Source organism: Mirounga leonina, unplaced genomic scaffold (assembly GCF_011800145.1).
Source record: "Mirounga leonina isolate KUSES-001 unplaced genomic scaffold, KU_Mleo_1.0 Mir_173, whole genome shotgun sequence".
NCBI classification, from domain to species: Eukaryota; Metazoa; Chordata; class Mammalia; order Carnivora; family Phocidae; genus Mirounga; species Mirounga leonina.
In genome coordinates this window covers 69,591,599-69,618,840 of record NW_023270447.1, presented here as the reverse complement: position 1 = coordinate 69,618,840, position 27,242 = coordinate 69,591,599, and the positions used below count along the sequence as shown (strand labels likewise).

General features: G+C 45.9%; 2 protein-coding genes across 7 annotated transcripts in view; one reads left to right on the top strand and one right to left on the bottom strand.

Moving 5' to 3' along the window:
* Positions 1–547: 547 nt before the first annotated feature.
* YARS1 (tyrosyl-tRNA synthetase 1) lies at positions 548–26,473 on the bottom strand. Of its 2 annotated transcripts, none has more exons than XM_035019193.1 (13): positions 26,264–26,473; positions 22,946–23,092; positions 22,629–22,804; positions 16,632–16,761; positions 12,482–12,562; positions 10,580–10,672; positions 8,629–8,764; positions 7,862–7,947; positions 5,053–5,188; positions 4,079–4,176; positions 3,040–3,233; positions 2,402–2,543; positions 548–1,137 (listed from the first exon to the last, which is right to left on the bottom strand). In XM_035019193.1, the coding sequence occupies exons 1-13, from the start codon at positions 26,426–26,428 to the stop codon at positions 1,027–1,029; spliced, it is 1,695 nt and encodes a 564-aa protein (XP_034875084.1). In that variant the 5' UTR covers positions 26,429–26,473; the 3' UTR covers positions 548–1,026. The 2 variants fall into 2 exon arrangements, with proteins under 2 accessions (XP_034875084.1, XP_034875085.1); XM_035019194.1 differs by having other exon boundaries at positions 22,946–23,152; positions 26,264–26,330.
* A 221-nt stretch (positions 26,474–26,694) lies between these two features.
* The window catches only part of S100PBP (S100P binding protein), a 34,559-nt gene continuing 34,011 nt past the window's right edge, over positions 26,695–27,242 (top strand). For 4 of the 5 annotated variants that reach the window (XR_004681737.1, XM_035019191.1, XM_035019188.1 and 1 more), the window contains exon 1: positions 26,695–26,769. The gene's annotated coding sequence lies outside the window, so the exon portion shown is untranslated. The remainder of the gene's footprint in view (positions 26,770–27,242) is intronic. The other variant, XM_035019190.1, reaches the window with a different exon arrangement.

The window sequence follows — 27,242 nt, the reverse complement described above, 5'->3', positions numbered from 1 at the left end:
CGAAATCAAGTCTGGCGCTTAACCCACTGAGCCGAGCCACTCAGGCACCCCTGGCCTCTTCTGCGTTTACGGCCAAAGGAAAAGTCGAAGTGTCTCTGATCCACCCCCCCCCCCCCCCCCCCCCCCCCCGCAGCATTACAGGGTCAAAAGTCCAAGATACAAGCAGCCTGGGCTGGGTTGAGGGGCCCTGCAGCTGCTCCACACTTGTGTTCCTCCCTCCTGAGATGGCCCGGCTCACAGGCCCCATCCAGACACTCTTGTTCAGTTTATTTGAATTCGTGACAGTGACAGTGATTCTGATCAAGATGCCTTATGGAGAAGTACCCCACCCTCTCTGAAGAAAGATTCAGGCTCTGCCATCGGCCTTACTTCTGATATTAACACACAGCTGGTTTAGGGAATGTCCCAACCCCGCAGGATCAAGGGAAAGAAACGGCAGGAGCCCCGGGGCTGGGCCTCAGGGTTGGCAGGCACTGGGGAAAGCTGCCCACCACTTGGTAGACCACTAGGTTCTCTGTTTTCCCCTCCCTTTCCTTTTCGAATCCCACAATTTCCTGTTGGGGAAAGGCTGTAATTAGCTCAGTTCAGGCACCAGATCCCAGACAGAGGCACAGCTGCTGGGAGAACTCTAGGAAAACATGGGAACCAATATTCTTCCAATTAGAAGGGCTGTGGCATAAACCTTTTCTAGGAGTCATATTGCAACCAGATTTCTCCAGTCAGCTGCCAGGGGGAGAAGGTAGAGCTGGGCTCCCTGCTGCCGCCCCACCCTCGTTACTACCCGGGGGCGGGGCGGGGCGGGGGCGGGCAGTCAGCGGCTCTGTAGTAGCCCAGCAGCCCCGACAGGATGGTTCTGGATTCTGGGGAGGCTGAGCTGCCGCTTACTGAGTTCCACCCCTGATAAAGTCCCCAACTTCCTGCTTTGGTGTCCTGGGAGATGGGGAGATGGGTAAATGGGTGAAGGACGGAGCAAACTGAGACAGCAGATGACTCGGGATGGGAGGAGGGAGCAGGATGCCAGGATAGCTAGCTGATGTTCCCCCCTTTCAGCGATTTACAGGAGATGCACCCCAGCTTGGTCATGAAGTCGGTTTGCTTCCACTGTGCGATGCAGTCCTCAGAGGTTTTAAAGTCAACCTGCACAAAATAAAGAGAAGCCGTGAATGTGGCGGTGAGAGCAGCTTGAGGACAGCCCTTCCCCACGGTCTCATGTGCCTCTCTTCCCTCCCGGCAAGCCAGCTCATCCGAGGCATCTAGTTTAGGAAAACAGTCACGAGTAAGTGCAAAGAACTATGTAGCAAGACATCCGCTGGAGCGTACGAATAGTGGAAACCTGAGAACAACTTCAATGTTTAAAAGGCTATATAATTTTGTTACATTACAGTAATTATGATTCAACACTATGCAGTCAGATCCCCCCTCTCGGTATTTAAAAAGACGGGCACGTTTTTCTGGCATCAAGTTAAATAAAAAAAATAAACATATGGTGGGACTCAAACTGTAAATACATTATCTCCTTGCATTGAAAAAGTCCACAAAGAAAGAATCACTAATGCTATTTCCCAGGAACTCTAGGTGGCAGGACTATGGGTATTTTGTTTTCTTCATGTTCCCTATACTTTGGACATTTCTATATTGGAAATTTATTTTATAGCAAGAAAAATAAGTGATTCAAAAAAGCAGCCTGGGAAAGTAGGAAAGAAGGGAGTGGGTAAAACCTGCCCACCACATGCAGGATGACTCTATGCCCCCCAGACACACTCTGGCTGAGCAACGAAATGCGGGATTAACTAGGGAAGGTCACATGTGTCCCGTTAGCTCCATGAAGAGAGTGAACGGTTGCTGCTTTGTTCCTGATGCAGCCCGAGCACCTAGAACGGTGGCTGACATGCGTATCAGGGGCTCAGTACCTGCTGAAGGGAAGAATGCATTCAGGGGCCATGGGGACGGGCTGTGTGTGAGTCCACGCCCCAGAGGGCAGACGGAGAATGAGGGCTCTAAGACCAGAGCGGGTTGGTGGTGGGAGAGGGGGTCCTGGCTCCATGGCTTCTGGTGACCCTTTGTGGCCTTGGCAGGTGTCCTGCCAGATAAAATAGGGACAATCCTCCGATCGTGGACTGAAGATCAGAAGAGGAAATGTCTGAGTCCCTCACACAGTGCCTTAAATAGTCTGTCCGTGCTCAGTATGTGCGAGGGCTCCCATGTTCTGCAGGCACCTCCTCTGGAAAGGTGTGGACTAAGGAAGGGAGGGGCTTAGAGAGGCAGGAAGGCCTGGGGAGGGAGGGAGGGGGTGGGTGGGTGGGAGGGGGAGGGCAGTGGTGGACCCAGTAACACAGCAGTCTGGGGACCCAGTCCAGGCAGCCCAGGCAAGAGAGGGGACGAGGCATGGCCAGCTACTTACCTGCAACTTCTCAAAGACTTTCTTCTTGGGCTTGAGCTCTTCATCTGGTTGGCCCTTCTCATAGCCCTTCACGAACACTCGCTCACCGGGAGCAGAGCCTGCAGGAGGGTCCAGAGGCTCAACCTTGCGGTCTACCCCCTCTCTGAGAAGACACACAGGACGAGGAAAGAATGAGGCTGTGGCCTGCCTGCAGCTGCCGTGGAAGCCAAGGCATCAGGACCTTTACGGAGGGGCCCTCAGTGCTGCATCATGTTTCTGGATGTTACCAGGGTTGGGTTGACTATGGCTACCCTGAAACCCTCTGTCGGGAGAGATACCAAACTCTGGGCTTTCAGGGGAGGAGTAGGACATAACAGAGACAGCAAGGCCCGAACGGCCAGTGAGAATTAGGTTTGACTCCTGGCTCCATCTCCTACTGGTAGAGAGACTCAGGCATGTGCATACTGCTCGGAGCCTTCAATTTCTGTCTTAATAAAACTACCTTTAGGTAAAGCGCTTCCTTCACAGTACTTGCCCAACAACTAATTCCTTCATGTACCATCTTTTGGACAGTGTCCTTAGGGTTTCCACCCGGCTCGTGGCAGGGCATCCCGTGGGCCGATCCCCCCGCCCCGGCCCCGCCCCCAGTTCTCACTCACGTAGAAGCGCACAGAAGCATGCCTTGGGACTCGACGCCTCTCATCTTCTGGGGTTTCAGATTGCACAGCACCACCACCAGCCGGTCCTGCAGCTCCTCCTTGGGCACAAACTGCACCAGGCCGCTCACCACAGTCCGCGGCTCGGCCTCCCCCACATCAACCTTTTCCACATACAGGCTGTCTGCGTCGGGGTGCTGCCGGCAAGAGAGGTTAGTACCACAAAGCAACGGATCACGGACGGGGCCCGGCGAGCCCTCGGACTGCCGGAGCGGGCATCCTACTCCCCAGCATAGGCTCCTAGGGGGCCCTCTGGAGCAAACTCTTTCCAGGCCCCAGACAGCAGACAGAATGGGCCGGGAGGGTACATTTTACTGTCTGCCAAGAGGCAGGCTGTCAGTAAAAGGCGGGGCAAGGAGTCTCCCCCAGAGGTCAAGAGGCCCGGACGGGTCTGGGTGGCTATCATTATGGCCACGCGCTGCCCCAGGTCGGGGGGAGGGCAGGGCTGGCCTCGTCATGTCGAAGAGCACCAGCAGCTAACCTCAAAGTTGTTTTGTAGTCGGGTCTATGCAGTGAAAAACAATGCCGGGAGAGAAAAAAAAGTCCACAACAATGGTCCCAGGTCACTGGTTACATAACCTTCCGTCTCTGGGAAAAAGGAAGTCCCTCTCGCTTCCCCATTTTCAGGGGTGGGTGGGTAGGATGGGACAGGGCGACACAGTGGCTGATCCGAGATAAGGCCTGCAGCTAAGTCCAGCTGAGCTGGTAGAGACCAGAGGAATCTATGGGACCGGATTTAACTGATGAGCAGGCTCCCTCTGACTAATATCCTCCCCCCACCCTGAGTTCCCGGCTGTCTGGTGGCGTAAGGTTCAGAGGCAGCGAAGGGAAAAGCCTGACACCTGGGATTAGGCACCTGTGTTCTGACTTGCAATATGACCTCAGGGATGTTACTTCCCTTCCCAGGCCAGGTTTCCTCCAGATGGAAACAGACAAACGTGACCCCTATCTGCCTCTCTGGGATGTGGTGAAAAACGAGTACCTTGTCCACACTAATGACTTTGCCCACACGGATATCCAGCCGGGACGGGATGACCTCCTCTGGTTCTGAATTCTTGGCAGGGCCTTTGGCAAATGGCTCTGTGAATGAGAAGAACCCCAGGGGATCAGAACTCTCCTCCTTCGCCATGATAGGTCAACTGCTGACACCACCCACTGGGGACACTAGCAGGGTATCGTGCGGAATCCCCAGAATCTACCCCTTTAGTTATATCTTCTTTTTTCTTTTTAAAGTCATCTCTACGCCTAATATGGGACTCAAACTCATGACCCTGAGCTCAAGAGTTGTAGGCTCTACCGAATGAGCCAGCCACGTGCCCCTAGTTATATCTTCTTTAAAACAGGAGCAGCAACCTTTGAGAAGTGACATGCGAGATTTTCATCTATTCTCTCCCTCAGTTATTAGCTGGTGGGGAGGGAAGGGGGGGGGACAACAGTAGTAGCTTTGCTATGTTTAGCTGTTTCTATTCGTGCTCTCCACATACATTTATTGCGTCGGGGAAGGTCACACAAAACCATCCATATTAATATCTCAGCGTCATGGATAAGTGGATGGCCAACTAAGAGGCAGTCAGAAGCATATGGAAAGGAATTAGGCGAAGCTCAAGACGAGCTTCCCTAAGGAGCTGTGCAGGCTCTGCCTGAGTAGCTGTGTTACCCTCATGGTCTAACCCAACTGCTCTCTTAATTGAAAGATTTAGTCAAGGATCACAGTGCATGTCTCACACCAGTAGGCTTGGGACAACAGGATGTAATCACAGTATCGCCTAGACCTAAATCAAGATGACGCAAGTTCCATTCCAGGAGTTGACGGGGTAGGATATTCTCGCACTTCAGATCCCCTGGCTTCTCGGGCTCTCGATTTAAGACAGAGCCTTTTCTGAAGCCCACCGACAGGCTCTCTGTCCTGACGATGTCATGCAGCCCATGGCCCTGCTCCTCCCTGGCTGGCCTTACTCTGCTTGGAGGGCTCTGGGTAGGCAGCGCTGGTCAATTTCTTCAGTGCAGGAGTATTAAACTTTTCCCGGATAGGATCCAGCAACTTGTTCAGGGCGACCTCAACAGAATTCTTCAGGTCTCCAGGGTGTACAACCTGTGGAAGTGTACAAAGGCCCGGTGAAAGGAGGCACCGGAGTGGGGCACGGCACGTCTGAGTCTACTAAAGATAACGTGTGTGTAAAGTGTAGGCTGTTGATCCTCAGAACAGCCCTGTCAAGCTGACAAAGCCAAGAGGGGGACATTGGTTCAGAAAGATTATTTTTCTTGTCTGAGATTTAGGTCTTTTGACTCTGAATTCCATACTAACTTGAGGGATTTTATCTTATTTACTTATTTATTTGAGAGAGAGAGTGCACGCAGGGGTGGGGGGCAGAGGGAGAAGGAGAGAGGGAATCTTAAGCAGGCTCCATGCCCAGCGTGGAGCCCAATGCGGGGCTCCATCTTATGACCCTGAGATCATGACCTGAGCTGCAATAACTTGAGGGATTTTAGAGGCTGAAGTTTTTTTTTGGAGGCTGAATGTTTTTATTAATCAAATTCTTCTAGTCCCTCCATTCATGCTTCAAGTAGTGGCATGAACCAGGGTCCATTTACAGGCAGAGAAACACTCACAGAGGCAACCTGAGGAGACAGCCTGGCGGGGAGCTGAGTGAGCGAGAAGAAAGAGCATGGGCATTGCAGTTTGACAGACCGGGGTTAGAGTCCCAGCTAGCTGTGTGACCCGGACCAGGCCCTTAACCCCTCTAAGTTTGGGATGCTTTACTTAAGAACTGGAGACAATGCCTATACTTCAGAGTCAGAATGAGGATTCAATCACATAATGTGGGTGAATATGGTGAGCGAGGCTAGTACGTGGCAGGAGCTCAGCAATTCAATTTCTCTTCCTGTGTCCTGTGACTAGTACTTTCACATCCCAAATCTGGCCCCTGCAAGGCTCTGCTAGGTGTTCTGAGGGGTTATCTCTTAGCTGTGAATACCTGTAATACAACAACGCCTCCATTTTTGTTTCTGATATTCTTTCATCTCCTTAGGAATGTTTAATTTTCAATAATAGAAAAGCTTTAGACCTGCTCTGTCCAGCACGGTAGCCGCTAGCCCCGTGTGGCCACTTAAGTGTAAAGCGCGGTCCGGTTCCTCAGTTGCACGGCGCGCACGGAGGGGCTGACCGCACGCGGCCGGCAGCAGCCGCCGACACGGCCCGTCCGGAACGTGTCCGCAGTCACAGAACGTGCCCTTGCCTAGTGCTGCTCCAGGCTCTAATTCAGACGCGTTTCTTCTATCCTTCTCGTTATTCCAACCTCGGCTGTTCACGGGGCTGAGGAGTGCCGTGTGGGTCCCGTGGCCTGCCTCAGACTGCAGATAGAGGGGTTCAGAGCGACGGCTGCGAAGCGTCCAAAAAACGGGCCTTACGGGCCGCAGAGCTCAGAGGTCGTGGAGACTTTTCCGCTATGTGACGTTCAAACCCTCACACCAGGTTGCCTGCAGTGGACTTCTGGCCTCTGCCCGAACACCTCAGCGATGGGGGCGAAAGGGCAAGCGAGGCAGCCCGCCCGCTGCCATCCAACCAAGGTCACTGCGCGGCTCTCCCTGATGTTGAACCTGAACACGCCCCACTGCGGGCCCCACCCGCGCACACCTGGCTTAGCCCTCTGGGGCCACAGGAAGAAATCCAACCCCTCCCCCGCGAGAGTCTGTCAGGTATCTGAGGAGGACTGAACGCAGGCCTGATTCCCAGGCAAACATCCCCAGTTCTTTCAACTGTGCTTCTGTGACATGGGCTTGGGTCTGTTCCTTATCACAGCCCCCTTCCTCTCCCCATCAACACAGCCCAGACTGTCCAATAAACCTCATAAAGTTTGAGTCCAGGGCTGAACGAACAAGCCCAAATGTACTCACAACGGTGGAGAAATGAATGGACTATCGGCTCCCTGGTTCCAGACTCCACATTTCTGATGCCTTACATAGCAAGACTTCATGAACATTCTGACAGCCCAATCATACTGCTGATTTAACCCAAAGTCAGAGTCAATCAAAAGCCCCCATTTCCTTCCTCATACCCACCACTACCACATCTTCACTATGACCTGGCCTGGCCTAGCTCGCCCACAACGCTCCGCCTCACCTTTTAGACTCATGTCAGACCAAACCACTTGCGATTCCATACTGTGCTATTTCATCTGCCCATGTCTGTGCACAATTTATTCCCTCTGTTTGGATGTTGTCCCCTCTGCAAAGCTTTGCCAGCCAGCCAGGTAATGACTTCCTCCTCTTTGATCTCTGGACCGTGTATACATCATCATCATATAGCCACACAGCAATGATACTTGTTTACACGTCCGCCTCTCCTTCCGGACCACGAGCTTCATGAGGACTTAATCCTCTGTAATGCCAGCCCCTACCATGGTGCCTAACTCACAGGCACCTAGTAATTCTTCTCTTAAGCTGTCTGTTGAGATCAGCAGGATCCTCTATGCTGTCCTTTCTGAGGTGTTTCTTTTTTGAACCTTGACTTTGCCCCTCTCCCTGAAATGCTTCATCTTGCTGGGTTTGGTTCTTCATTCCAGGTTAAATCCTTTGCAGGGTGATTAGGACACCAATACTTCAGCTGCCATTTGCTTGCCTAACCCGTGAACCACCTGAACCCTCATTAAGCCATTACCCACAATACATGGCCCTGGAGATCATCAAGCAGAAACTTCTGGCTAGGCCAAGAAGGAGAGGTCTGTCAGAAGGAATTCGGTGGGGATTACTCCTCCTTTGGCATTACCTCATCAGCAAAGTCCTTTTCCAGGTCCAAGTAAGCGGTATAGGTTTTGTTTCCACCCCATTTCTCATCTCGAAGGATCACAAACTCTGTAAGACAAAAGGATCCATGCCAACAAAGTCATTGATAATGGCAGAGTCAGCATTCCTAGCTCAAATGGTACAGATGTTTGTAGTTTCTGTTATATATTTTATTTATTTATTTTTAAAGATTTTATTTATTTATTTGACAGACAGACACAGCAAGAGAGGGAACACAAGCAGGGGGAGTGGGAGAGGGAGAAGCAGGCTTCCCGCTAAGCAGGGAGCCCGACGCAGGGCTCGATCCCAGGACCCTGGTATCATGACCTGAGCCGAAGGCAGACGCTTAATGACTGAGCCACCCAGCGCCCCTCTGTTATATTTTAAACTTTATTATATGGCATTTATCTTAAATCAGATGAGCTAGAAACCCAGCTGGCATCCACACTCAAGGGGAAGGATCATGCCTTACATTTCTTTCTCATTGCTCTAATTTGGCATGCCTGTGCCCACCCTCATTTCTACAACACCCACCCACCCTGACACCCCACTTAGAACCCAACCTGGTGACAATCTCATGGGCAACGAAATGACATCCCTAGTGCAAGTGTACCCCGGTATATGAGAAGTCAGAGCACAGAATCAGGGAAGCCCATCTCTAAAGGAAGACTTCTGACCAACCACAAGAATGATCCTAGTACTAGTTTTGCTCCTTCCGCCTGGCCTCTGAGAAGCAATCGAATATCTTACCGGACTTGAGGGGAAAGAGGACATGCTTGATGAAAGACAGAACTCCATTGTTCTCCACATTCCCTGGCTCACAGAAGGCCTTTTTTAGTTTTTTCTTCACGTCCTCCTTCCGGTCAAGGAGATCAATCTTGGACTCCTATAAGCCATGGAGGAGAAGGGACCTCTTATGGTGGGAAATGAGATATGCTCAACTAATCTGTGTATTTTAATTTTTTTTTTAACAGAGGTTTAAACATTAACAAATTTAACAAAAGCAGAATTAATCAGAGTCAAGAACCACTCACAATATTGCCACCTGACAAAAACCACAATTTCAATTTTCCTGTGTTCTTCCCAGGCCTATAACACACAGAATCGTTACAAACTTCTAGAGTTTGAGAACAAATGTCTACCCTTTGCTTTTTCACTTGAGACTATATCGTAAGTATTTCTGAGGGGCTATCTAGTCTTTGCCTCTAATTTGTATGCTGTATCACATTCCCAATTATTAGTGACAACATAATTTCTGAACTGTTAGATTGTTCTAATTTTTACAAATTATATACGATATTACAATGAATATCTTTGCAGAGGTTTTTATTGTTTTTGTTTCTGCCTTCTCTAGGATTATTTGCCTAAGCTACCCAAAACTGCCAGGCCCAAAACTATTTTCTGAAAAGGGCATACTCATTGTCACTGCCCAGAACAGTGTTGTGAGCGGCTTGCTACGTGGCAACCCCCCCAGATCAGGTACCGCCTAGTATCTAGAGCCATTTTCCCTTTTTAGGTAATAGGAACTGTTTCTTATTTTGGAGTGAGTAAGCTCATGGTTCTTTGGGTTCAGTGGTTACCAAATTCTGGTCTGTGTATGCCTATGTATGAATCATCTGGGGTGCCTTTAAAAAATGTAAATTACCAGGAGATGAATCAAAATCTCTTGAGGTTGGGCCAGGTATTTGCATTTTTAAAAAGCTCTCTGAGTGATTCTGATGCAGTCATGTTCAGAAATGGCTGCTAACACTGATTTCCAGGGCTAAGATACGGTGAAGTCACTAAATAGGGTGAGTGATATGATATTCTGTCAGAGAAATAACTGATACCTGGAGCATTTTAACACAGAGAAAAACAAATATTTTATATATTCCTTTAAAAATAATAACAGTTTCCATGTGTATATTTACTGGTCTCTGATCAAAGACTGAAAAGTCAGATTTAAATAACTAGATGAACACCCAAATGTGACTTCAATCAGAATCACCTAGTGGAATTTGAAAGAAAATACAGTTTCCTCACAGACCTATACCCCTGAAACAAACAATACATTATATGTTAATAAAAAAAAAAAAAGAAAGAAAGAAAATACAGATTCCTGATGTTGCCAGAACCACTTTATCAGAATCTCTAAGAACAGAGTCGAATCAATGCTTTTTTTTTTCCTCTCTTTTTTTAATTCCCTAGGTGGTTCTGAAGCTCAGCTGTGTTTGGGAACCCAGAACTCAACCTTTCACATCTTTGGGTCCCACTACATCCTCCATTCTGTACCCTTAGTGATCAAAAGTGCACTTTTCCTAAGCAGGATTTTTAACTGTTAAAAGATACTGTATTTATCACATTAGTTATATCAAACATCACCCTGAGAATCAAGATGCTATATGGTGAAATGCAACCCTAGCCTCATTAACCTCATGAACAAGGCTGAATCTTACCACAGTTCTATGAATGAGGAAATTACTTTTGCTAGTGTGTTTTATCAGCCACAGTAAAATTGTTAAGATTATGACTGGATCCCATCAGGACTGCTTCTGGGTCCTTTAATACTCAAGAACCACTGAAATTAATTGGATGACTTCAGAGTCCTTGGAACTCAAATCTACAAGAATTCTAGTTAGCGAGGGGATTCTTCTTTTGAGTCCTCAATCCCTTCATTTCTTGCTGAAGATTTCTAAACTCAAGTCAGAGCTGGAAAACGTACCTCTTCTGAGGAGCTCATTTTACTGCCAGTTAATCCTGGAACCATAGGATTCATCAGATGGACCCGTTTTGAGTAGCCAAGTGCAGGGAGGTACTGAGGGGTTAGAAAGAAACACACAAAGCACGTGTTAGTATAAACTGCTCCTCAGTGCCCCAATCTCATCTAACTTGGCCAGCAACGTAACAGTTTGATATAGTTCTTCCAATCTCTTTTACTGAATATACAACCTTTCTTTCTTTCTTTTTTTGAAGTTTTTATTTAAACTTTAGTTAACATACACTGTAATATTAGTTGCAGGTGTAGAATTTAGTGATTCTACACTTCCATACATCACCCGGTGCTCATGACAACAAGCACACTCCTTAATCCCCATCCCCTACTTCCCCCGTGCCCCACCCACCTCCCCTGGGGTAACCATCAGTTTGTTCTTTACAGTTAAGAGTCTGTTTCTTGGTTTGCCTCTCTCTCTTTTTTTCCCCCTTTGTTCATTTGTTTTGTTTCTTAGATTCCACATGAGTGAAATCATATGGTATTTGTCTTTCTCTGACTGACTTCTTTCTTTCTTTCTTTCTTTTTTTTAAAGATTTTATTTATTTGACAGAGAGAGAGAGCACATGCAGGGGGAGTGGCAGGCAGAAGGAGAGGGAGAAGCAGGCTCCCATACCATACCATACCATACCATATGATTTCATTCATATGTGGAATTTAAGAAACAAAACAAACTAGCAAAGGGGAAAAAAAAGGAAAGAGAGAAAACCAAGAAACAGGACTCAACTACAGAGAATAAACTGATGGTTACCAGAGGGGAGGAGGGTGAGGGGATGGGGGAAATAGGGGGTAAGGATTAAGGAGTGCACTTGCGTAATGAGCACTGAGAAATGTACAGAACTGGTGAACCAGTATATTGCACACCTGAAACTAATAGAACACTGTATGTTAACTATACTGGAAATAAAATTAGAAACTTAATAAAAAATACATCCAAAAAATTTATTTAATAAATTTTAAATAAATTTAAAGTATTTAAAGAATACTATATAATATTCCATTGTAAGGAGTTATCATAACACATATCATAACATAATAATCCCTTGCCATTGGATGTGAGTTTATTTCTAGATTTTTTTTTAGAGATTTTATTTTTAAGTAATCTCTATACCCAATGTGGGGCTTGAACACACAACCCTGAGATCAAGAGTCGCATGCTCTACCGACTGAACTAGTGAGGCGTCCCTGTATCTAGATTTTACCTTTAAATGGATAATGTGATAAATACTTTCATATGTAACTGGAGTTGCACTTTTAAAATTATTTCCTTAGCACCAATTTGTATAATTATCAGGGAAAACTACCCTCCCGGAAATTTACATTTCCACTAAGTGTTTTCTCCATACCCTTGCCAAGATGAGGTTTTGAGAAACTTTCAAAAATAACAACCATTTCTCAATGGCCCTTTCCAACTTACTCAAGTTCTTTCCCCAAAAAGAACTATTAAGGGTTTGCTCTGATTTCCTCCTTTAAGCCCTGTTAAGCCTCATCTCAGGGATAAGTGGTTTATGTAAGATCCAGAGCAATATGGACTGAATGCTCTGGGAAAGACCAGTAGTTGACTGGTGGTCCCTTTCCCTAGAAACTGTGTTATTAGGAAAGAAGCAAATCCAACAGGTCTGGGGGCAGCTTTCTGGCTTTTGAGTCAGGTCTGAGGCTAACTGCTGCTTAGTCACTAACTGTGTGATAATAGACAACTTTCTTTCTCGACAGTCAGTTTTCTCGTCTGCAAAACAGGGAGAACAATACCCAGCCATACAATATAGTTATGAGTGGTGGGACCGGCATAGTCAATAAACCTTAATTGTATACCTAAGGCACAAAAGAAAAAAAGATAGGAAAGAGAACACTGACCTTCTCTGCAAAGGTAAAAATCTTTCTCTGATCAACACCTCCAAACTGGGCATCTACTTTCAAATACTCTTCATCCAAGGCCTGTGTGGAAAACAAAAACAAAAACAAAAAAAACCACATGAGCATAAACTCCTACTGTATTTCTTCTCTATGGATCTGGGAAATCAGAAACTTTTGAAAACCACTACATTTTTTTCAGAAAGTAGAGCCAGGAAGCAAATAAAGCAGCATCCAGCCTCCCTCTTGGCCTCAAGAACAGCATAAACATTAGCTGAGTGCCTGTGGTGGACAGAACTCCATGTGGATGTCTTGGGGGAAAAAGTAAGAGCCTCTGCCTTTGGGAAGCTCACAGTCCATGGGGAAGGGAGGGAAGAAGGAGCAGACACACCAGAGTTGGGTCAAAGGTACCCACTGAATAACGCAGCCTGTGACAAATGTCAAATAATGGCATAAGAGGGGCGCCTGGGTGGCTCAGTCAGTTAAGTGTCTGCCTTCCGCTCAGGTCATGATCCCAGGGTCCTGGGATGGAGCCCCACATTGGGCTCCCTGCTCAGCAGGGAGTTTGCTTATCCCTCTCTTGCACTCTCTCCCTCTGTCAAATAAATAAATAAAATCTTAAAAAAAAAAAAAAAAGGCGTAAGAAGAACGTGCTGTGAGAGCTCAGAAACAAAAGACAAGACTAAGCTGATTTTGTCACTTACTACCTGCCAGGCCTAGTACCAGCCCTGAGGATGCAGAGTTGAAGTGGACCCAGACTCGGCCTATAAGAAGCCAATTACCCAGCTTTGAGAAGAGAGACATGTAAACAGCTAATTTCAGTGCAGTGTTTGAAGGGCTACCTGAGATGTTCATTTAAGGAACAAAGAAAGAAATGCTTCTCTCTAGCTGGTCAGACAGGTGGCACTGAAGGCTTCCTGGAATCAGACTGTGGGCTGACCCTGGTTTTGAAGAATATATAGATGTTTTTCACCATGAAGAGGAAACAGATGTCAGATGGCAAAGAGGTGTGAAATGTTTAGAGAAATTAGTGATTCAGTATGCAAAAGCACAAACTTCAACGGATGTAGGAAGTGGTTAGTGATGGCATCAGAGAAGTAAGGATCCTGACCATCACGCTAGGGTGCCTAGCATCGTCCTGGCCCACACTGTAGAAAGATCACACCAGTAAGAGGGCAGGGCACGGAGTAGAGCCCTTTGGACTGGAGACAAAGAAGACAGCGAGGAGGCTGCGTGAGAGGCCAGGTAGGAAACAATGCCGAACCAGGTCAGCAGGGATGTAGAACAAGAACACATTTAAGAGATTTTAAAAGTAGAATTGGTATGATTTCACGTCTAATTGAATGGAGGAAAGAGGAAGAAGGAGGGGAAGAGAAAGGTGAGCAAGCTGGAATAATCTAGAAGAGCACTGTCCACTATAATATTCTGGAATGATGAATATGTTCTATGTCTGTGCTGTTCAGTAGATTAGCCACTAGCTACATGTGGCTTGTGAGCACTTGAAATATAGCCAATGTGACTGAAACCTAAGAATTTTAATTTTAATTATTTTTAATAGCCACACATGACCACGACTAGAGGAGAGGCTACCACAGGGGGCAGGGCAGATCTAGAACATGTCCAGGCTTAACCCGTAGAAAGCTCTTTTGGAGGTGATGAGGTTAGACATGATATTCTTCTACCAAACATCTTTTTTTAAGATTTTATTTATTTATTTATTTATTTGAGAGCAAGGAAGAGAGTGCATGCGAACGGGAGGAGGAGCAAAGGTACCCCTCATATCAAACGTTACAGACATACATGAAGAGGGGCGCCTGGGTGGCTCAGTCAGTTAGGTGTCTGATTCTTGCTTTCAGCTCAGGTCATGATCTCGGGGTTGTGAGATGGAACCCTCGTTGGGCTCCAAGCTCAGTGTGGAGTCTGCTTGAGGATTCTCTCTCCCTCTCCCTACCCTCCCACTTGCATGTGTGCTTGCTTTCTCTCAAATACATAAATAAATAAATAAAAATCTAAAAATATAGGGCGCCTGGGTGGCTCAGTCGTTAAGCGTCTGCCTTCGGCTCAGGTCATGATCCCAGGGTCCTGGGATCGAGTCCTGCATCGGGCTCCCTGCTCGGCAGGAAGCCTGCTTCCCCCTCTCCCACTCCCCCTGCTTGTGTTCCTGCTCTCACTATCTCTCTCTCTGTCAAATAAATAAATAAAATCTTTAAAAAAAAAAAAATCTAAAAATATATACATACAAAGAAAAAGTTAAGTCTATACCATTTTTGTCCTATCTTTCTGAGCTAGTTACCAATATTAACAAGTCGGTTTGAATTTTTCTCTTTCTCCTTGCTCATATAAATGCACACACATGAAATATGATGTGCTTCATTTAACAGAAAATAGGATCATGCCTAAAATTTATTTATTTTATTTTGTTTTGTTTTGTAAAGATTTATTTATGGGGCGCCTGGGTGGCTCAGTCGTTAAGTGTCTGCCTTCGGCTTAGGTCATGGTCCCAGGTCTTGGGATGGAGCCCTACATCGGGCTCCCTGCTTGGCTTCTCCCTCTCCCACTCCCCCTGCTTGTGTTCCCTCTCTCGCTGTGTCTCTCTCTGTCAAATAAATAAATAAAATCTTAAAAAAAAAAAGATTTATTTATTTTATGGGCTGCCTGGGTGGCTCAGTCAGTTAAGTGTGGGCCTCTGGCTCAGGTCATGATCCTAGGGTCCTGGGGAGCCTGCTTCTCCCTCTCCCTCTGCCTGAGGCTTCCCCTGATTGTGCTCTCTCACTCTCTCTGTCAAATAAATAGAATCCTAAAAAATAAATAAAGATTTTAGAGAGAGATGGCATGTGGTGGGGGGAGAGGGAGAGAGAGAATCTCAAGCAGACTCCCCACTGAGCGTGGAGCCTGAGGCAAGGCTTTATCTCACAATCCTGAAATCATGACCTGAATGGAAATCAAGAGCTGGCTGCTTAACTGACTGAACCACCCAGGTGCCCCACCTAAAATTTATTTTTACACATCACTCTGAAATTTTCTTCACTTAAGAGATCATAATCAACATAAAGAGGATATGTGACACTGCAAAGCATTCTCTGAGAGGACTGGCCTCCGTGTGTTTGGCATATTCTGCAGACATGAAAAAACAAACCCATTTACTATGTATGTGTAAAAAGCCTAGTCATCAGGCCATTTTCAGCCAATAGTCACACCCAGTGTACCTTTGCATAGAAGACTTACAATGTGGTTTGTCAGTATGATCTATAAATAACTGGTGTGAATTTCCATGTATACCTGTGTAAATAGATTTGTTAACTGAAATGTACTTTATAAGAAAACATATAAAAATTACCAATCCAGGAAAATAACTCTGTAAATTCCCCAAGCATTTAAAATAAAAAAGTATTCTTTAAGATCTTTCATGTAAAGTTCACCTAAATAAGTAAAACACAGAGATTCTCTAAGAAAGAGAAATAATGGAATAAATAGACAAAACCTCCTATCCTCCCCTCAATGATAAATGATACAATAAAGATGAAAAAAATGCATTTCCCTATTAAAAAAAAAATATATATATATATATGAAATCTGGGGGCACCTGGCTGGCTCAGTCAGTGGAGGGTGAGACTCCTAATCTCAGGGTTGTGAGTTTAAACCCCACACTGGGCATAGAGCTTACTTAAAGATTTTATTTATTTATTTGACAGAGAGAGACACAGCGAGAGGGAACACAAGCAGGGGGAGTGGGAAAGAGAGAGAAGCAGGCTTCCCGCGGAGCAGGGAGCCCGATGCGGGGCTCGATCCCAGGACCCTGGGATCATGACCTGAGCCGAAGGCAGACGCTTAACGACTGAGCCACCCAGGTGCCCCTAGAGCTTACTTAAAAAAAGAAAAAAATATACGATCTGCAAATAAACTAATGTTTATCTGCAAATAAACTAATGTAAATTAAAAAAAAAAGATGTGTGAGATGAGCAGTGTTTTAAAGTGCAGACAGATAGGGGAGGACCTACAGCTGAAGAAGTCAAAGGGAAGGGGAGAGAGACAGGAAGGAAGGCCTACAGCACAGTGAAGGAACAGCAAGTACCTGGGCTTCACTGGGGCTGAGTGACCAGTAGCTAGAACCAGAGCAGAAAAGGTCCTTGGGCAACTCCATCCCTCCCAGTACCTGTAATCCGGGGTACAGCAGACCACTCAGCAAAGGGTGCTCCACCTGCTTTACCACCTCAGCCCCAGCTTTCTTGGCATCGTGCTGTGTGACCACGGAGGAGAGTCTGTACACATCTAGTGTGTACTCTCTGAAGAGGAAAGGAAGTGGGGACAGCTGTGAGACTGGGCCAAGGCCTCACTCTGATCCTAAAGCACATTAATTCACTCTCCCAATCTTAAGACATTCCAAAAGACCTCTGCTGCCTGGTAGCTTCTAAAATGTGACTGGTTCTTTGTCTTATACAAAATACCACTTGCTTTTTATGTCTTTCCTTTTTTTTTTTTTAAGATTTTATTTATTTATTTGAGAGAGAGCGAGAGCATGAGCGGGGATGAGAGGGGAAGAGGGTGAAGCAGGCTGAGAGCCCCGCTGAGCAGAGAGCCCAACTTGGGGCTTGATCCTAGGACCCCAGGATCATGACCTGAGCCCAAGGCAGATGCTTAACCAGCCACCCAGGCGCCCCAAAATAAAATCTTAAAAAGAAAAAATAAAATTTTGACAGAAAACAGTTTGCAACCTAAAAACCTATGCCCACCTGAACTACCATTCAAGTGTAAGAGTAAAATATCTGAATATCTTTATCTAAAAAAAGTTATTTTCATGTTTTTATTGGTCATTTATGTATCCTCATCTGTGAAGTATCTATGCAAGTAGCCCATTTTTCTACTTTCTTTTTCTTTTTTGGGGGTTCCTTAGTATTCTGGATAGCAAATCCTTTGTCATTTATATAGCATGGGGATAGAGAATTAACCACTGACACAGAACAGAGAATTCAGGAACAGATCCTCATAACTATGGAAACTTAATTTATGACAGAGCCAGCATTGCAGATCAGCAGAGAAGGGATAAACTTTTTAAGAAAAAGTGGTACAAAGACAATTAGTTATCCATATGGGGAAAAAATGATCCCTCCATTCCAACTAGATTAAAGATTTAACTGTAAAGGCCAAACTATAAAACATTGAAAAGACCGTACATATATACGACTATCAACCAATCTCAGGGCAATGAAAATTCAATAAAACACACCAAAAGCACAAATCACAAGAAAAGATTGATGAATTCAAGTTAAAATTAAGACCTTCGGTACATCAAAAGTAAAATCAAGTAAAAAGACAAGCCACCAACTGGGAGAAAATACTGAAAACACATAACTGGCAAGGATTAATATCCTATATTCTTTGTCAGAAACTACAGAGTCAAGGGGTACCTGGGTGGCTCAGTCGTTAAGCATCTGCCTTCGGCTCAGGTCATGGTCCCAGGGTCCTGGGATCGAGCCCCGCATCGGGCTCCCTGCTTGGCGGGAAACCAGCTTCTCCCTCTCCCACTCCCCCTGCTTGTGTTCCCTCTCTCACTGTGTCTCTCTCTGTCAAATAAATAAATAAAATCTTAAAAAAAAAAAAATAAATAAAGATTTTATTTTTAGGTAATCTCTACACCCAACATGGGGCTTGAACCTACAACCTCAAGATCAGTAGGCCAAGCCAGCCAGGTGCCCCTCCTCCAAAAGTTTAAAGGCTTTGCTTCATCACCCTCTGTGTTCTTTTGAGAAATGCAAAGCTATTGTGATTCCTGAAATTTTTATGTGACTTCTTTTGTCCCTTTGGAAGTTTGTAGTATATTTCCCCCCTTTTTTTCTGTCCTTAGTGTTGTGAAATTTCAAGATAGTGCACTGTAGCATGGGTTTATTCTCATCCAGCGTGCCAGGCACTTGATGGGCCCTTTCACTCTGGACACTCATTTACCTGTTCTATAAATTATTTCATTGATGATTTCCTTCCCTCTGACTCTTTGTTCCCTTTTCCATAACACTTATTATTCAAATATTGGACCTCCTGGCCTAGTACTCCAATTTTCTTAGCTTTTTCTTTTTTTTTCCCCACTGTGCTCTGTGAGGCCACTGAAACCAAAGTTCAATCCCATATAGTTCAACGAGGTCTCTTGAGGCACTAGTAGTCTTAGTGTTCTACAAATTGTATTTTACAGATTACAAAATGCATCTTTTTGCATTTAAAAAAATATTTAATATCTTCAAAATCTAGGTAAGTCTTTTAAACACTGGCACGTTAGAGACTAATCAGCCATATTTTTAATGACATCTTAGATTAGTTGAAATACAGTATCTTGTGTTTTTTTTTTAAGATTTTATCTTTAAGTAACCTCTACACCCAACGTGGGGCTTGAACTTACAACCCTGAGATCGAAAGGGGCATGTTCTATTGAGTGAGCCAGCCAGGCACCCCTGAAATAAAATATCTTCGTATTCCTACTTTCGTTTGATTTCTGGCCACTGAGTATTCTTTTTTTTTTTTTTTTTAAGATTTTATTTATTTATTTGAGAGAGAGAGAATGAGAGACAAAGAGCAGGAGAGGGGGAGGGTCAGAGGGAGAAGCAGACTCCCTGCCGAGCAGGGAGCCCGATGCGGGACTCGATCCAGGGACTCCAGGATCACGACCTGAGCCGAAGGCAGTCTCTTAACCAACTGAGCCACCCAGGCGCCCTGGCCACTGAGTATTCTTGACTAATTTGTCAATTGACTGATCTGAAGCATTCAGGATGTTTAAAAAATATTTTACCCCGCATTTTTAGTTGTTTTCAGTAGTAAGGCTGGTCAGAGTACCCAGTGTGCCAGACTGCTGGAAGCAAACGTCCTCATCCACATCTCAAACACTCTTACAGTTTTTCTGTCCATCTCTCTGGGCTGCATTCTGGGTGAATCTCAGTACTATCTCACAAATCTCTAGTTTTCTCTTCAACTTTGTTCAGTCTAGAGTTGAAGCCTTCTATTGAAGGCTGGTTTGTGGAGTTTTTTGGGTTTTGTTTTAAAGTTTATTTATTTATAATCTCTATACCCAACGTGGGGCTTGAGCTCACAACCCTGAAATTAAGAGTTGTGAACTCTTCCAACTGAGCCAGCCTGGTGCCCCTGTGGGGTTTTGTGGTTTGATTTGGTTTGGTTTGGTTTAGCTTTAATGACTGATTTTTACATTTTCAAGATTTCTAAATGATTCTTTTTATTTCTGTATATATGTTTCATCCCTGCCTCTCTCTGTTTAATCACTTCCTTTCTAAAAATGGATGCTACTCCTTGGCATGTTAGAACTTATGTCTTTGAGGTAATATCATGGATATAACACTCATAAATGGTGGTCAGCTTGGTTTAATTCTTGGTATGCATACAGTCGAGTCTCCATAGGCCTGAAGCTTGACAAAAGTCCCTAAAGACCTAGGCAGGTGACTAATAGTGCCCCTACTCCTTGGCTCTACTTTCCTTGAGGGGTAGGGATGGGAATGGGAAAAGGGTAAAAGCCCTGCTTTATACTCTGGCTTTAAGCAGTAAGCCTGGTTTGTCCCCACTGTCCGCTTCTTGACTAGAACCCAGCAAACCTGTAACTTCAGACCAACTCACCAATTTGCATTTCAATTGTTTTCTTACCAGAGATGTTTAGCATGTTTTTGAATCTGGCTATGTCCTCTGGTTTTTTAATGTTTTTGTCTATCATTGCTGTTGTCGGGAACAGAGAGGAGTGCATGAAAGCATATACTTAAAAAGCCTTCTTCCTTTGAAGTCACTTTTGCGTATACAAAAAGATCAAGTGACTTTGAAGCAAGGTAGCTTTATTTATGTATCCTATCTGCCCAAACCCCAAATTCTGTTCAATTCTGGGAGAAAAAAAGCCTTCCCTGAGTCATTCACTATTATAATCCTAGGACCTAGAACAGAGTCTGACATATAGTAAGAACTCAGTCATTGTTTGCATGACTCACTCCCTCACCTTCTTCAGGTCTCAGTTTAATGTCTTCTTATTATAGAGGTCTTTTTTAGCCACCCTACTTAAATAGAAACCCCCCAATCCCCAAGAACTTTCTCTCCTGCCTGCCTGCTATGTAGCACCTATCACCATCTGACACAGTTTGTATACATTACTTTTTCATTTGTTTCCTTTGACTGTATTTCCTTGCTGAAACGTAAGCCCCATTAGGATGGGGATTTTTGTTTTAGTATATTTTTGTATACTCAGGACCCAGAACAGTGCTTGCCATCTAATAAGTGCTCCATAAATATCTGTAGAACAAACGTAAAAATAAATGAAATTGTAGGGACTCTACTGAGGCCGAGGATTCAAACATCTGTTTACATATAAGAAACTTATGTGCCTTGGGGCGCTGGGGTGGCTCAGTTGGTTAAGCGACTGCCTTCGGCTCAGGTCATGAGCCTGGAGTCCCTGGATCGAGTCCTGCATCGGGCTCCCTGCTTGGCAGGGAGCCTGCTTCTGCCTCTGACCCTCCCCCCTCTCATGTGCTCCCTCTCTCATTCTCTCTGTCTCAAATAAATAAAAATTAAAAAAAAATCTTAAAAAAAAAAAAAAAAGAAAGTTATGTGCCTTATTTCAATCTTTTTTTTTTTAGATTTTTATTTATTTATTCATGAGAGACAGAGAGAGAGAGAGAGAAGCAGGCTCCCAAGGAGCAGGGAGCCCGATGCGGGACTCGATCCCAGGACCCTGGGATCATGACCTGAGCCGAAGGCAGACGCTTAACCATCTGAGCCACCCAGGCGCTATGTGCCTTATTTCAAACTCTAAATGTCCAACAGTGAGGAATGCTAAAGAAAATTACAATTGGGGTGCCTGGGTGGCTCAGTCAGTTAAGTGTCCAACTCTTGGTATTGGCTCAGGTCATGATCTCGGGGTCATGGGATCGATCCCGTGTCAGGCTCTGCTCTCAACACAGTCTGCTTGGCCCTCCCTCTCCCTTTGCTCCTCCCCCAACTCGTGCGCTCTTTCTCTCAAATAAATAAAATCTTTAAAAGAAAAAAAAAATATGATCAATGAAGTAAAAAGAGAAATGAACTTGTAAGCAAGAGATCTGGGTTCACATCCTAGCTCTTCTACTTACAGCAAGTATGAACTTGAGACAGTTACAGTTGAATCTGTTTCCTTATCTGTGAAATAGGACACACCAATGCTTACCTTAAAAAGCTGTTCTAAGGGTTTAAATGCAAAAGTGACCAGTGGAGTGATACATGGCTTAACTGAGGTTTTAAAAATAAAAAAATGTGGGGACTATGAGGCAGCATGGAGGAATTACTTAGGAAATTACTCAAGTTAAAAAAACTAGGACACAAAATCGTATCTATGCTAATATTAAAAATATGAATAAAATCGATAAAGATATAAAGCAATAAAAATTGTTGGGGAGGGTTGCCTGGGTGGCTCAGTCCGTTGGGCGTCTGCCTTTGGTTCGGGTCACGATCCCAGGGTCCTGGGATAGAGGCCCACATCAGGCTCCTTGCTCAGCAGGAAGCCTGCTTCTCCCTCTCCCACTCCCCCTGCTTGTGTTCCCTCTCTCGCTGTCTCTCTCTGTCAAATAAATAAATAAAATCTTCAAAAAAAAATTGTTGGAGAGATGAGAAACAAGTGAAATATTTTTCTTTCACCTTTCTTTAATCATTATTTGCTGAGGCTGGAAGGAAAAACGGAAGCTGAATTGTTGATCATCATTCTCCCATATGCTGTGAGCTCTGCAAGGCCAAGGACTTTGTTTTGGTTACATTCACATCTCCAGCAAAATGGGAAGTACATAGGCATTAAGTACATTTTTGATGGATGACTTAAAAGGACAAAGAGTATAGGGCGCCTGGGTGGCTCAGTTGGTTAAGCGACTGCCTTCGGCTCAGGTCATGATCCTGGAGTCCCGGGATCGAGTCCCGCATCGGGCTCCCTGCTCAGCGGGGGGTCTGCTTCTCCCTCTGACCCTCCCCCCTCTCATGCTCTCTCTCTCTATCTCATTCTCTCTCTCAAATAAATAAATAAAACATTAAAAAAAAAAAAGGACAAAGAGTATAAATTTTTTAATGGCTTCTAATCCAAATTTAAAGAGTGCCTGGACTCAGACCTGTAATTAGGTAGAAGCATGAGAGCCACAAGGAGGGTGGATAATCTAGAACTTACTTGCTAAGCTGGTAATCAGTGCCTTTGACAAACTTGAGCTTTTCCAAGGGTACACCAATGCTCTCCAGCATTGCCTTGATCACATTCTCATAGTAGCTGGTTCGGAGTTCTAGAAGTTCCCATGGAGCTTTCATGTTATCCAGATATGCGTGAAGGTCCGCAAACAGAATCGTTACCTGGACATGAGAGATAAGGGACCAACAAAATTGAATTTTGTCCAAGTACCTCCAAATCCACCTCTCTGCCCTGCCCTTGTTAAATCTCTCTTTTGGCCACTCCCCAAGGAACTGCTTGGTTTACAAAACATTACTTCTTACCTCACATCCTGCTTTCAGGAAGTCCGCAATCTTAGACATAGGCACGAAGTAAGCCACATGTGGCTTGCCTGTGGTTGCTGTTCCCCAGTAAACTTTAAGTTCCCGCTCCTTGAGTATCTCCTTCAGCTTCTCTTCCCCCAGAACCTCCTGTTGTGGAAGCAGAAGAGCTGGTTTAATGCTGGTGCCCCACCTTGCTCATCCTTTACCCTGTGACAAGGAAAACAAAAGCACGTATCACTGGGGGTCTAAGCCCAGAGCGAGCAGGGAGGTCCAACCATACTCTCAGGGCTCAGTGAGAACCAACCTTAGTTGGTGCTGTTGCTAGTACCACTCCAGTGAAATGCCACTGATGTTAGGGAATGGGACATGTCCCTACTTGCATCCTCCCCTCCATCTACTCTAACTCATGTTCCTTCCTTTCAGAACCAACTTCTTGAAATAGTTGTCTCTTCTTCTGGTATTTATTCCTCATCTCCCATTCCAGTTTAATTCCATACAGCATCACCCCACTAAAAATGCTCTGGCTAAGATCACGGATGACTCCCATTGTTGCTAAATTCAATGAAAAAAAAAATTTTTTTTTAAAGATTTTATTTATTTATTTGACAGAGAGAGACACAGCGAGAGAGGGAACACAAGCAGGGGGAGTGGGAGAGGGAGAAGCAGGCTTCCCAAGGAGCAGGGAGCCCGATGCGGGGCTCAATCCCAGGACTCTGGGATCATGACCTGAGCTGAAGGCAGACGCTTAACGACTGAGCCACCCAGGCGCCCCTCAATGAAAATTTTTTTAGTCCTCACTCCATCCCTGAAACACTCCCCTCTTTTGGTCTTCCACTTTTCTATTCTCTTAGTTTTCCTCCTACTTCTCTGGCTGTTGGCTCAGATTTCTTTGCAGCTGTTCTTCTTGCTAATCATTAAATATTAGCAATCCTTACAGCCCTATCTCTTCTCTTCTTACTCTACATTTTCCCTAGCTGATCCCTTTTAAGATGCTTCAATTACTACTTATGAGCTAGTAACTATCAAATCTCCTGCTCACATCCATATATGGGGCAGTGTACTTGTTATCAACCCAGTTAATTCAAACTCAACATGTTCAAAATTAACCTCGTGCTCTCACCTTCCCGCCTCGCTCCCCATCCATCTTTTTCACTTATAGTTTCACCCCAGTGCAGTAAATGGTACTATCATTCATCAAGTTGCCTAAGTTACCCCAAAGCTCCTAAATCCTCCTCCTTCTCTCTGCCTCCATACCACCATCCTAGTCTAGGCCAATAGGCCACATCAGATCACACCAGGACTACTGTAATAGTCTTCTAACAGGACTCCTGTATCTATTCTTGCTCCCCCTAGTCCATGTTCCAGAAGGCAGCCAGAGAAATCTCTAAAACGCAAAACTTGATTAACTCATTCACCTATTTACTATTTAATGGTTTCCTTTTGCCTGAAGACAATATTACAAAAATCCTAATAGGTCAGTATGCTGCTAATAAAAGAGATTTTAGTGATTCTTCCAAGTGATGGTTTGGGGAGGCAGTTAGAAGCCATGAAAGACAAAAACTGTTTTGCTGGTTTTACTCATCTATCAACAGGACTTACTAAAATCCTGTTTTAAGGTCACTGGCGGCTGGATCCTGCACCCTCCAAGCCTGACTATTTGGAACTTGGGAGAGTTCTTGCCACCCAAAGAAAGGTCATATCACTTACCCTTTAAAACCTGAGTGAGTCAATGCCATTAGCTTTGTGTATCCTTTGTCTCCACCCAGCATTATTTTGTGGAAAGAGACTAGGACAAAGAATCTGGCTAAGAGGAAGCATGCAAAAATTACTGGTTAAGATGAAGTTATGAATGGAAAGAACCCAAGTGTCCACCAACTGATGAATGGAGAAACAAAATGTGATATATCCATATAATCATGAATATTTTTCAGCCATAATAAGGAATAAAGTTCTGATGGGTATGACAACATGGATGAACCTTGAAAACACGCTAAGTGAACGAAATGAGACATAAAAAGCCACATATCGCATGATTCCATTCATATGAAATGTCCAGAATAGGCAAATTAAAGACAGCAAGAAGATCAGTGTTTCCCTAGAGCTGCCAGGAGGGGGGAAATGGGCAGTGACTGCCAATGGGTACAGGTTTTATTTTGGTGATGAAAATGTTCTGGAATGAGATAGTGGTGCTAATTATACAATCTTGTGACTATACTAAAACCCACCGGAATGTACACTTTAAAAGGATGGACTTTTTGGTATGTGAATTGTATCTCAAAAAAAGATCAAAAAAAAAAAAAAAAAAAACCAAGCTGTGGCCCAACCAATGTTATCACTGCTCTTAGAATAAACTTTGCTTTTAAACACAACATGCAAGGCCCTCATGACCTGGTCCCTGCCTATCCCTTCTCAACAAACAAGTAAAATACATAGTATGTCAGATGGTGGTAAGTTCTATGGAGAAACAACAATGAAAAAAGGCTAGAACAAGGGATGAGACAATTCTGGTGACAGGGGGTTTGTTATTTAAATAAAGTAGTCAGGAAAGGCCTTCCCGATAATGTGACAATAGGCCTGAAGGAGGCAAGGAAATGAGCAATATATATTTATTGTTTGATCTGCACTTTGTTCACTCTACTCCAGCCAAATCAGCCTTCTCTCTGAACCAGTGTTCTTTCTCCCCTCTGGGTCTGGACCTGGCTTCCTTCTACCTAAAATGCCCCCCAACCCATTCTTCTTGTGATTAACTTCTACTCCTGCAGTTCCTGGAAACAGCAGGAACAGATGTGGAGTGAAGTGATTTGCATCATCAAGGCGCAGTTTAGAGGTCACTTCCTCAGCCTTCCCTGACACTCCCCCAGCCCTCTCCCCTAAATTCCTTCCAAAGCTCCACGGATAGTACTTTACAGTACTTGTTTCAAACTGTAACTAAGTTTTTGAATTATGGGTCATTCTTAACGTCTGATTCCCTCCAGACAAGCCCTGTGACGGCAGGGCCCTGACGTATCCCCAGTGCCTCGCACCGCGCCTAGCACATAATAGGCTGGGAGGGGTGGGAGTCCTGGATTCAAAGCTGGGCTCAACACAAGGTAACTGCACACAGGAGGTGAGGCCCACTGTCATTTCTGTGCGACCCAGATAATTGCTGCTTGATTGACTGGCCGACCGACCAACCAGCAGCGAGGGCTGTAGTCTCTCTGGGCTGCCTCGGCGCGGAGTCCCCGACCCCACACACTTAGGACCCAGTAGTGAGGCTCAGGGTCACTAGACCTCGAGCCCCCAGTCCCCAACAGCGCATTTCCAACTCTGAGGCCCGACCTGCAGGTTCCGGGTGATAAGGTGCAGCTTCTCTTCAGGGCTCGGAGCGTCCCCCATGACTCCGTCGCCCCTATCTCCCGCGCTCAGCCCGGCACCGCGCCGCTTCCTCGGTCGCCGCCGCCGCCGCGTGCCGGGAACTGTCACGAGGGCGCAGGTAGGTTGCATCAGCTGAGCTCGTCGCTCGGCTTCCTCGGCCTGAACCCTTAGCCTAAGAGCGGACAGGAAAGAGTCAGGAGCAACTGAGAGTCGAGCGGGTCGATGAGACGGAAAAGGGGCGGAGCCAGTAGGCAGGCTAGGCGGTACAGAGGGCGGGGTTGCGGCGTCTGCGCGGGGCACAACCCCCTGAGGGGCGGGGCGACTTCCTGCCAATCACTGCCTGTTTGCCCTCCCCCCTGCGCTGGCCCGGCTGCCTCGGGGTGGGGGAGGTCGGGGAGGGGGCGATAAAATGGCGCAGGGGGCGGAGTGAGGCGCAGTCTTTCGCCCAGGCTTCGGCCCCGCTTCCGGAGGTGAAGAGCGGGAGGGACGAGGGGGATTGCGTTCCCGGCTGGGAGGGGGATGGGGGCGCCTGTTGCTTCTCCAGGGGGCCATACATGCCCGTCCACCCCGTTGAAGGGTTGGGAGGCCCTCGCCCTGCTGGGAGAGGGCTGGTTGTCGTTCCTGAGGTGATGGCGGCGGGAGGGGGAGTGTCCCTGCGCCCCACCTCCACGTCGGCGGGCGGTAGATGCCCCTCACCCTGCTGAGGAAGAGGGAGGCCGTCGGGTCACCTGCGAGGCGGGGAGCGCTGTCAGTCTCCCTGCCCGGTGGGGGTGGGGGAGGATGGGTGTGTTGGGTAGGTTGGGGGTGCCGCTTCCCTTGCCCCACTTGGGGGGAACTGTTGCTAGGGAGAAGATTTTCCCGCCGCGCCCTGAGGGTGGGGGAGGGAGAGGATGACCCACCCCTTGGGCTGGCGGGGCCTCGGTCCCACCGAGGTGTGGGTGTG